A 12695-nucleotide genomic window follows, 5' to 3' on the forward strand; every position below is an offset into this window, starting at 1 on the left:
AGTTGCCCGACTCACTTTTGCAGGAATAAATTGCACGTCTAATCGAACCTTGTTATTCTAAATTCAAAAGTGGGTTGGTTTGTATTACGAGTTTATGACTAGATCTAGTTATAAATATGAAATGGAAGAAGATGAAACTTCTTTAGGCAGAAGATTACTAACAGCATAAACATTTTTTTTTCTCAAAACAACCGTTTACTTTGAAACTTAAACTTAAGAATTCTTAGTAAACAGTTGTTTTCAGAAAACTGATGTCTATATTGTTGCTGATCTTGGGCTTCAATTGACTGCTTTTTATCTGAGTGCAAGATGACATATGAGCAATTCCGAGGGCAGCAACTAGAGTTTACATTCTGCATCAAAGTGAATATAGAAGGGGTTTCGCTTAATTAATGATTAATTTGAAGGTCTGGCAATGAGTTGAATGGGACAGTTTGTTATTGTTTATGGTCGCCTTTTGTCTTTGCTCGAGAACAATGAAACGTTTGCTGGACATTCTGTGTTGCGTTTTGTTTCTGCGTCAAGCATTTCTCCGCCTATTCCAAGGAGGTTGTCATCAAAGAATTATTTTACTGAAGATGGTAAATAATTAATACCAACATTGAAAGGGTATTTAATTTAATTTTCTAAAACAATCTAAATGATTCTTACATTACATTTTTAAAGTTCGCGTGTATTAACGTTTCGCGTGACTTCTTGTGCATTTGTTCATATAGGTCTTGTCAAGAAATTTGGTTTGTCAGAAGGTGAATATTCAAAGGCAATTATTATCAAACGAAGGCATCAAAATGGTTAACTTCAGAAAGACAAAGTTATTGTACCTTGTAACTTGGTTTAAAACTAGATAACACATGTGTTACTTCTAAAAATAAACATAGGGATCAAAATCTCTTTAAGTACAGACGTATATGAATGAGAGTTTGGTCTATACGTGCGTTGAAGAAATCATATAGAACTTATGAAAATCTTGCCAAATACTTTTGAAAATCGATTACTCCCACACAAGCGAAATTCAATCTTGTAATATTCTATTACAATAACTAAAACAGACGAGTCTAGAACAGTTAGCAGGCCAATTTAGATTGTCAATCATAATGAATGATTGGCATCCAATGTTTGTATCCAGTGCCTAAAATAGAGAGTGATGGATGTTGACAGTCAGCGTTTTGGATGGATGTCCTCCTATTGTTGCAACAATATTTGTTTGGGCCGTGCTAACTAAAACGCCCTTTTGAGCAAAAGTTCAGGGCTTTCATAGAGCAAATGTTTGGGGATTTACTAGATGATTTTGAGGCCATTTTCAATGTCATGGGAGTCTAAGTTGACGACTGTATTTATCAATGTGCCTTAAATAATAATGATTTTCGTTTACACAGTTCGCCTTTATAATATACTCCTGCCTGATAGTAAACATGACATTATCAGACACAAATAATAATAAAAACGTCAAAACTGGATCGTAAACAACATAGTATTTCACTTAAACTTTAAAACCAAGGTCTTGTTTATTGTGAACGAAAGTGCCCGTCGGCGGTAATGAGACGAATTTTATTCAATCCATAATGGATTCAAGAGCACCTTCTTGTCATCGGCTTCCTGATCGTTCAGAACTGGACTATTTTTTTGAAGGTATTTAAACGTGAGAACCAAGGGAACAGCATCAGTTTTGTGTGCAACGTAGTCACAACAACAATCTTGCAAAATGTTTGTGAAGGTAAATCATCATTAATATACTTTGTACCACCACAAAAGGATTTTTACACGTTAATTTATTACTGCTTAGAAATGAATTTTAATTAGCCATGTCTAATTAGCTCGTAATTTTAGAAAGCCAATATTTCATAAGTTCTAAATGATTCATATCATGCGAAAATATTGTCTGCTATAATTAATCTAGTTCGATTCAAGTTTAAATGATTGTCTACAGCTTGAAAACAGTAGCTTTAAAGTTTACAAGTGTGACGATGCTCATTCCCATTTTACATTACAGTTCGTTACACTTGTCGCCATGGTGGCCGTCGTCTGCGCCAGCAACGACCTGTCCAGCTTCTCGTACAGCGTGGCGGATCCCTACACCGGCGACTTCAAGCACCAGATCGAGAACCGCATCGACAACAACGTGCAGGGCCAGTACTCGCTGCTGGAGTCGGACGGCACGCGCCGCACCGTGGACTACGCCGCCGGCGCCGGGGGCTTCAACGCCGTCGTGCGCAAGGACCCCGCGCTCATCGCCGCCGCTCCTGCCATCTCCTACGCTGCCCCTGCCATCTCTTACCGGGCCCCTGCGATCTCCTACGCGGCCCCTGCGATCTCCTATGCGGCCCCTGCCATTGCCACCAAAGCTTTCGCCGCTCCCATCTCCTACGCCGCTCCTGCTATCGCTGCCCCAGCGTTTCCCTACCCTTATGGGTTCGCCAAATTCGGAGCTGGTAAATTCATATTCTAATGTTCCTGGTCAAAACTACTATTACGTAAATTGAATTGAGTCGTTTGTAAATAAAATGTTTATGGAATTTGACGCTTACATTGTTTTTTATTTTCCTATATAACAGAGCAAACAATTGTGTCTCACGTGAATCTGTGATTTTGTACAAGGGTAACCCCTTGCTATTGAATCGCTCTCGCTGGCAAACAAAAAGAGAATGAGAACTTGATTGAATCATGGAATCAAGTGCAAAAAAAAAACAAAAATAAACGTTGTTAATTCAGAGTAGTACCCTCAGTATTTAATCTAATTGTTGACACACGTGGCGTGAAACAATTTGCAAAATTTAATTTGCCATTCTGTCTGTTACAAAGAGGTCTTCAAGGCGTAAAAGGAATGCTAATCAAAGTCGTGGGATTGCAGCTGTTTGTTTATTTTTAACTTCTGTTTCCTCTACGAATAAAACATTGTGTTTTTAAATAGGCTTCCAGGATCTTTAGATAGCGCCATAAGTGTCTATTTCCTCCAAGGAGTTTCTAGTTAGTTGTGATGCGTACTTCCTGTGTTAAAGGTTAGATACCTTTAAGGCAGTTAGCCGTACATGAGAGAACTGTTTAGAGACCTATTCACATGCCCAATGACGATTAAGTAGCTTAACTCTACTTTTAGAACAAAACATAGGTGATTCATCAAGATAAATTTACTACTTTCTGCGTGAAGGTTAAACAACAAAACAAACATTTATGTAGTACGCTATATCGATTCTAGACATTGTGTTTCAATCTTGTCTCTCTTAAGTTTAAAATTATCACCCGTTGTTCTGCTAGTAGAGTAGACTATTTATAGGCCGACCTATTTTCTGCCTACACTATTTACAGTAGAATTAATTGTGAATAGTTGTTCTACTAAGCAAATCAGTTGGTATGGTTAAAACAATGTTTATTTAAGAAAGAGTAATTAAAGCTTCAGTGTTTGCAAACATTTTTAAAATTAATTAATGAAATGTTAAATAATCAATTCTAACAATAAGGTTCTTATAATTGTTAAAATTGATTATTAAGTTCTTATTGGATTTAACTGGAACTAGTTTTTGCCTTTCGAAATTTACCGGAATTTTTCGAAAAACCGAGTATATTATACGTGTGACAAAATCCGCTAAATAGTGTAAAAAGCGCTGAAGAATTAAATTAATTAAAAAAGTAGGTACAAAATGTCTATAAGTTTTAAGATTTAATACATTGTAATAAGAAGCTTATGATTCAGTAACCCGCATCGTTAAGGCCTAATTATCTAGTATCTTGATTAGTAACTACATCCAATAGATCTGTAGTTCATTGTTCCACAATTAGCGCTCTATTCATACAGGGCTATTACTATCGCCAGTTATATCAGTCTCGCCGACAGTTCACTAATAGCCAGCGAATTTATCAGAACATGAAGCCAAATTATTTAGTAGCCAATTATTTGGCAGATAAAATATCAATGTAGTTATCTGTGTTAACATTATCTATAAATCTACTAATAAAGAGATATCGTTTGTGAGGTAATCTCTGAATTAATTGAACTTAATTTTAAAATTATAATACGAATATATCTATTAGTTTGTGAATGACAAGCCACGCAACGTTATTTGTGAATAGTATAGGCATAGTACTTTATTTCCTTTGGCCACGACTGAAGCCTTGCAAAGCATCTAGTTGTAGTCTAAGTGCATATTTATGTAGATAAGCTAATGATTTCCTTTCATTGAATTAAACAACTTTTGAACCAGCCAACAATTTTAAGGAAAGATAAAAAAGTATTTCATAATAAAGTCCATATTAACCTCTAACGCCAAACCGAGCAAGGTCCGAAACGATAAATGATTATTATGTGGGTTTCGATTAACATTTGGTATATTTGACTATGATTAATGAAACTTCAGACTCTTGGCTTAACGAAAAGGTGGTCTGTTTTTCTAATTCAGCAAATCACTCTGCGTCACACTGTAGCCATCTTTTTTTTGGCTGACTGTGAGAAGAAAGAATGTTTTGATGACTTAGCTTTTTCTATCCGGAAACATTTATCCATTGTAGTATTAATTTAGCAATGCATCTGTAAATCTCTTTGCTATACAGTTTACTACTTTGGTAAAGTTCGTAATATTATAGGGGTGATATCTCGTTCATTGAAACGATTTTGATTACTGAAATTCTTTTGTCATGGATAGCCATGCCTCTTATATATGGCATAAAGGTTATACGTATTTTATCAGCTTACAAGAGAGTTACCATTATGAAACAAGTTGAGGCCAGCAACATAGGTCAAATATTATATCCACCGCTGTACTTTAGAGGCATCATTCTTTGACACATTTGTCAATCACAGTTACACAAAAATCTAATAACATCCGAACTTCAATTCCTACAAAGCACATTTTCGTTTAGATTTTAAAGCTGAAATCCTATTTCGTCGTATTGTCTGCAGCTCGCGACAATGTTTTTACTCGCGCGAGATAAATCTCATGTGTCTCGCTGCTAAAACCTTATTACGGTCTCAATAGTCTTATTTCTTGTAATATGACTACTATACATCAGAAGGTACTATGACGTCATATATGCATGCTGTTTCATCAGGCTGGAAATTTGCCTAAAGTGTAGTAAAATGTAATGATGGATTTAATAAATTTAATAGCGTTATCAGTCGTATTGTTTGAAAACTAATTTCCGTATCTAGATAGTACCTAATCCTACTTATATTCCTACTTATAAATGTGAAAGTTTGTGAGAATGTATGGATGTATATTTGTTATTCAATCACGCAAAAACAGCTGGACCGATTTGGTTGGGTATGTAGATAGGTGATACCCTGGATTAACACATAGGTAACTTTTTATCAACACACCACGCGGGCGAAGCCGTTGGCGGAAGCTAGTAAAAAATATATCTTTGAAAAATAATACATATCTTTCTAATATTGAAAAACTCAAATCGATTCAGAGGTTTCGAGCCTTAAGAGTACACAAACAAATCAAAACTCTCTTATGTTATGTCTTATGTATAAAGGAATATATAGGTATAGCTTGCAGTTTTAATATCTGCTTATAAAAAATGCTGAAGTTCACTACACAATCTTGTAAAGGTCACAGACTCGCTGGATATAAAGGCCGGCAGATATTTTGTCTTTAAATGTTTAGGGAAAGCATGGCCACAGCTGTCTTATTTAAGTTTTGAGTGTTTAATTGTTACTATTTGAATAAACTCTTCATAATATACAAAAAAATAGTAGTTTGATAACTAAATATGTATATTATAACATTTTTTGGTCTTGAAAATTAAATATATAGAAGTCTTTTTAAGTTAAGTAATATTTTATTTTTCAGATTTAGATTCATATAATTTATAGACATGGATTATACATAATCTTACTAAATATCCAATGCAAAAACGTTTCCTAAATAATAAAGTCTGTACCGCAATTCTCTCCGGGATAATCAGGTAATGTTTCATGGCGAATTAAGTCGAAATGAAGTTCTTAAACAGTACTTTACAGATTCCGAGATATATTCGAGAAATTCTTCAAACTCATTCTGGAGCGCTGTATTTTCTAGCCGAGGTTATACTGTGAGCGAGGCATAGCGCCTGTGGTTCAGTCTATTGATGAAAACTGCATGAAAATATGTGCAGTGCTGTATGAGTTTATCGCGGACGGATAGACAAACAGATGCGGTCGAATTTTGTTTTGATGATTATACCTACACTTCCCCGTAAATTGTGTTTATTGCGTTAGCTGTAATTTAAATAACAATAATGTTATGAAAAAAGTTTCTGTTAGATCTGATATTGTTAAAGTTCGCTGTTCCTATCAATTCATCTTATTATTTTATGATGTTGTAAATTAATCTCATTCTTATGCTTTACCAACTTTCGTTTTGATCACCCGCTTACAATGTAGCCAGTCTTTACCCACAAAGTTTACCCCATTGTACCATTTCGCGTTCACTCGCTTTACGGCCAGTTGGGACAATATTGCCTCTCTAGGATCTGATAAATAAAAAAACTTTTGGCGACAATGTTTTTTATGGTACATGTTTTAACTTGGATAAATGTAGGATAACTTTAGATTCGCCCTTGAGTCAAAACACCTGGGTCTCAAGTTTATTTGTTTGGTTTTTTTTTTTATCTTAGTTGTTAGATGTGCTTTTTTACTCAGTGATTCTACAGTGTTTTCTGAAAACTATTGCGCGTTGAACCGTCAAAAATAAAAAGTTTGATTTGGTCTTCAAAAAAAAATCGACTTGTACTTACATAAAATGAAACACTATGTTTTATCACAACTCCCAGAAAACCTATATTGTAAGAATATATGACGTAAATAAAACATAAAAAACTGGAACAAATTCTCCTGTAAGTTTGTTCCTCGTATCAATAAACCAGGGTATCCTGGGTATTGGAAACTTTCATGCAATATGTCGTGTCGTGCGGAATAATATCTCATGCTGGGTTCCGAAGCATCATGGCATCTCGTGCTGGTCACGTGCATTGCATGTCATAAGATGTTGGCCCAATGTATTGGAGACAACTGTTGGTGACTTGGGTATGTATAATGTTTGGTTCATGGGATTTAGTTTAGGACCTCTCATTACTGTACTGATAATTTTTTTATCAGATTCTGGAAGTATTAGTTACGAGTATTAAAGTCATTAGTTGGCACTCTTCTTAATAAACATAAGAGTTATTAAGAAGAAGTTACTATAAATAATCCTCTATATTAAATACCTACAAGGCACATAATGTACCCTTAACTCCTTCCCACAGCTTGATTAAAAAATAAGATTTGGTACATGTTGTTCTATACTTTATTATAAATGTTATATGTATGTATATTTCAATATTTTAGGTATTAGCCACAATTTTATCTGAGGGCACGGCAGTGCCCCAGCCAAGACTCGAGCAAAACGGGCACGGCCGTACCATCTTTTCTCGAAGCGTTTCGCGGCTATTTCAGCCCCCTGTATCTTCCATGTGAACAAAGCTAGGAGTTTAGGTTTTCGATGACCAAGAGTAAGTATTAGAACAAGCTCAGTCTCAAAATAACAAGACATTTGAATAAATAGTTTACGAGTTATGAGCGATCAAAGTTACACCATTTTGTCACTGACTCACTCACTGACCGATCATCAAAAGTCTAAGGTACTTCTAGCAAACTTAGAACCTTCAAATTTGGCACCAAGATAGGTTATTAGCTAGATATAAAGGGAAAATTATAAAAACCTTAAAACTTAGTAAAAAAATAGGAAACAAATTTATATTTGCGGTTTTTCAAGAACATTGTGTATGAATTTTGACTGCATTGATAACTTTGTTATTTATTTATGTACAAAATGTTGCTATTTGTTTTATTGTTACGTAGTACAATATACTATGTATTAAATATACATACATATGAATAAAAAAGCTAGGTTAAAATTAAATGAATAATGATAAAATCTTTCATATTATTGCAGTGCGATAAATACTGCATGCTCGCTCGATAGATGGCGTTGTCCTGGTCTAAATCGCGCTATGGTTTCGTTACATAGCTTAGTATTAGTAGTACTTAAAAAAAAAAACTAATAATTTCATGTGATAGCGCCATCTACCTCTGAAATAAATCTCTTTTATTCTAAAAGATATTCGATTCAAAAAATCGACAATTTCGAAATTGTTTAGTTTATAAAAAAAAAAAAATACTTTAGATCTACATATTTACTTTGTTATATATTTAGTTAGTTGCATGTAAGTAAATTTAATTTGTTATATACTTAGAGAAGAAAGAGACCTACAAAAAATAAATTAGATCCCACCAAAAACATTAAATGTAAAAAAAAGCCAATCCTCTACGCAATTCCTCCACCGTAAAAAGTTTTGAGATCGCATAGAAGCCAAGTCCTGTTCAACTTTATTTGTAATAATAAATCAATATTTTGTGACTATATCAATAGTTTTGTTCACATTACAATAATTTGTCTTGGCCATGAGCACAAGTTAAAAGTCGCTCCTTGAAATAATGTGTAAATACTATTGAATTGATAAATCCTATATGGACATGATTTCACGATTGGACTGATTGGAATTTGAGATCACCATGGACTAAACATGCGCCATAGTAAATGTGATGATACTGACTGTCGGTCATTTAGTAACAATTGAATAAACTAAAAGTATTTAATTCTGTGATATTAAACTTCATGTTTGACTTTCACCTCTCCAAGATATGCTGTATCTATTATATTTGTAGTTTATTGTGCTCATGGCCAACTCAAATTATTGTAATGTGAACAAAACTATTGATATAGTCACAAAATATTGATTTATTATTACAAATAAAGTTGAACAGGACTTGGCTTCTATGCGATCTCAAAACTTTTTACGGTGGAGGAATTGCGTAGAGGATTGGCTTTTTTTACATTTAATGTTTTTGGTGGGATAAGTATTACAAACAAAATCAAATAATTTGCCTCTGAAATAAATCTCTTTTATTCTAATAGAAGATATTCGATTCAAAAATTCGTCAATTTCGAAATTTTTTAGTTTAAATTTTTAAAAAAATTTGTTTACGTGCTACTTTAGGTGTACTTATTTAGTTTGTTACCTATGTATTTAGAGAAGAAGGAGACCTACAAAAAATAAATTAGATCCCACCAAAAACATTAAATGTAAAAAAAAGCCAATCCTCTACGCAATTCCTACACCGTAAAAAGTTTTGAGATCGCATAGAAGCCAAGTCCTGTTCAACTTTATTTGTAATAATAAATCAATATTTTGTGTCTATATCAATAGTTTTGTTCACATTACAATAATATTGTCTTGGCCATGAGCACAAGTTAAAAGTCGCTCCTTGAAATAATGTGTAAATACCATTGAATTGATAAATTCTATATGGACATGATTTTACAATTGGACTGATTATGGACTGATTGGAATCTGAGATCACCATGGACTAAACATACGCCATAGTACATGTGCAGTTCATTGATGTTGGATGATACTGACTGTCGGTCATTTAATAACAATTGAATAAACTAAATGTATTTAATTCTTTGATATTACACTTCATGTTTGACTTTCACCTTTCCAAGATATGCTGTATTATATTTGTAGTTTATTGTGCTCATGGTCAAGTCAATATTATTGTAATGTGAACAAAACTATTGATATAGACACAAAATATTGATTTATTATTACAAATAAAGTTGAACAGGACTTGGCTTCTATGCGATCTCAAAACTTTTTACGGTGTAGGAATTGCGTAGAGGATTGGCTTTTTTTTACATTTAATGTTTTTGGTGGGATTGTCATTGTCAGTACGTCAATATTCTTAATTTATGAACGATTTCAGTTTCAAGTTGCATCTTAAGTCCATTGTGTAAAACGCTTATTTATCTTCGAGGTAGAAGATAGGCTGCCTGGGAATATAACCAACTGTTAGGTACTCTACAGTAATTAATGTGTCTACAAATACAACCTAAATTACTGTTCTAGGGAATTTATTGAAGGTAATGTCTGATAGGTAAAATACTCGTTATATAGTTAGAACTATAGAAATACCAGCGTCCTATTTAAAATTATTTATTACATAACATTGTGAGCATTTATGATTAGATCCCAGAACATGATATAACCTTTCTAGAAAAACTTTGGCTTTAAAAATTTCATATCGATTTAAAAAAGTTCTTAATAAGTTATATACTTCCGACTATTGCAGTTTTTAAGTATAATAAACAGCTGCTTTATTTATCAGCCAGTCTTTTCCAATATGGTTCTAGGACATTGTCAAGGCTTCACCGTTTTAATTTAATCAATATTTATGTAACACAAATTAGGTACCTTCCTACCGACATTATACATGACAGTCAATTTTCTGTTCAGCCGAGCGCTCTCTCCTGAAATAGCTTGAAACTAAAATAGAAGTCCAATACTTGGCTCCGAGTGGCTCTCGATCAGGTAAAGGTTGTATTGACCTGCAATCCTGTCTCGTTCAATTTCTTCGTGTTCCTATTGTTATTCCAACAAGGAATCCTATTGGATGGGATTTTCGAGGAATATCGGAACACAGTGTGAAATGCAGTGTTGAACACGGGTTTTGAAATAAAAATAAATATTCTATAATTTTGTACATTGGTAAAAATATAGAAATTACTTCTAAAACCTAGTACCTAGCTATTAACGTAATTTTTCATATTCTCTGACCATTATTCATTTTAGCTACTTTACCGTAGAGCAAAAGTAAATTACTTAAAGTTTTACTCGACACTATAACTTTAGCAATTTCGTCATAAGCGCAGCAGTGTTGCTGTAAAAGATTTACAAGAAAACTTTTACAAGGCAAATAAAACTGGATGCATGTATTAAGGTGTCTACCTACTGCCACGTAACATATTAGCCGAGCTGGACAAGTTATTCTTGAAAGAGTGACAATGCGTCAGTGTAACTTTCTTGTACGGCAACTGATATTGGGCCGTGCGATTAGGAACAGAAAAAAAGCGAACAAAATAATTTGCATTTAGGGATGCAAGTATCCAAGTGTTGATAAAAAGTATCCTATGTTCATTCTAGGACCACCAAAAATATGTGTACAGAGTTTCATGATGATCGGTTAAGATTTTTTTCGTGAAATCGTAGCAAACAAACGGACTTTTGCTTTTATAATATTAGTATTATTTTGTACAGTAATGGAAACATTAAACGTAAGACCAGACTGCTACTGCTGACGCACTCGTTTCCCTTAATTTTCCATTGCTGCTACAATTTGAGATTGATTTACTAATAATATGAATGCGAAGGAAACTGCCTGTTTGTCGCGCTTTTACGCTGAAACTGCTGATAGGGCAGGCTCTTTTTTCCGGGCACGGGAAGTAGTACCCAGGGGACGCGTGCAGGAATTTAACGTCGTAACTAATGAAACAAAAAAAAATGTGTTCTAAGCCTATTTTAAGAACCATACCTTTCTGTCTATCTATAATATTCCTTTTAAAATGTATAACAGCAATGATAAATGCACCTGGATCTTAGACAAGCATTACAGGCGTCAAACCGCCAAGAGTCAACGATACCTTATCTTTCGCTAACAGCTGGTCAAACAAACCCGAGTTTGAGCAGATCTGACGATAATGTAGTTAATTTACTCTAAGTTGATGGTAGTATCCGTTTACTGGAGTTATGGGGAGAGGGGAGTGATGAAGAAATGGATTATTAGTGTATGTTTGTGTTAAAGAAAATAACCGTAAAACTCATAGCTAATGTTTTTGTGATAATGAGTACGGACATAATTATGTTATTTCTTTATTCAATTATAAATTACATAATAACTTTTCTGCTAGTAAGTGAACAATAAAGAACACAGAGCAGCTAAGTTAAAATCTTTCTTCGATTATTATTGATAGATTATTTTAGTTTGTCTTGTGAAGGATGCGTATCAAAAGACAAAAAGCTCAATAGCTACATACTGTAGGTATTATGCTTCTTGTAGATTCGGTATTCTTTTCTCCAGAAGTTTTAATAAAAAAATATCTACAAAAATTCTCATAAGATGTGTGAACAAAGGCAATATAAATTTTTATTAGCACTTATCTTTATGACGAGATTCCTAGCGGTGGAGGCCATTTGCATAATTTCTCTAGAATTTTTATTAATATTGCTGCGACTCCAAAGAATTTCCTAATTTATTTTGATAACCATTTTAATTATGATTAACTACTCTCCTCAAACATTCCTTGGTAATGCATTTTGAGGAATATTAGTTAAGGGGTGATTTTGGTTATTCTATGGATTATTAATGAATGTTATGGAAATAAACATAGCCATCCAAATAAACATCTCTTTAAACATAGCCACCTTTTAGACCCAATTGATAAAATTATCCGCCATACCCTCAGCTCCATTCTCAATGTGGCCCTGGACGACCGAGCCTGGCAACAAGCCACATTGCCCATCCGGATGGGAGGCCTCGGCGTCCGCAAAATTACCAGTATTAGTTTACCGGCATTCATATCGTCGGTTCACGGCACTGAGAAATTAACCAGGAATATTCTTACTCCAACACTGGCTGATTTCGAGGTGCCGTATTTAGCCGAGGCTATGGATGCATGGAAAATTACTTGCCCGAACGAAAATTTACCCAGCAACCCGTCTTCCCAAAGACAGTGGGATGAGCCGCTCTGCAGAGTAACCCGGAATAGTTTGATAGAAACGGCAATTACTCCTGCTGAGCGAGCTCGCCTACTGGCTGTGGGTAGATGGGAGTCGGGGCT

At 34.3% G+C, this 12695-nt stretch overlaps 2 protein-coding genes across 5 annotated transcripts in view; both read left to right on the forward strand.

Annotated features, from left to right (window-relative positions):
* Positions 1-12695, forward strand: part of Pde1c (Phosphodiesterase 1c) — a 455862-nt gene that overhangs the window by 23802 nt on the left and 419365 nt on the right. The window lies entirely within an intron of this gene.
* On the forward strand, positions 1640-2524 carry LOC110383586 (larval/pupal rigid cuticle protein 66). Its single transcript, XM_021344355.3, has 2 exons — positions 1640-1714; positions 1991-2524. Exons 1-2 carry the CDS (start codon positions 1703-1705, stop codon positions 2444-2446), a joined length of 468 nt encoding a protein of 155 aa, XP_021200030.2. The 5' UTR covers positions 1640-1702; the 3' UTR covers positions 2447-2524.

This window comes from Helicoverpa armigera, chromosome 6 (assembly GCF_030705265.1).
Source record: "Helicoverpa armigera isolate CAAS_96S chromosome 6, ASM3070526v1, whole genome shotgun sequence".
In the NCBI taxonomy this organism is placed as follows: domain Eukaryota; kingdom Metazoa; phylum Arthropoda; class Insecta; order Lepidoptera; family Noctuidae; genus Helicoverpa; species Helicoverpa armigera.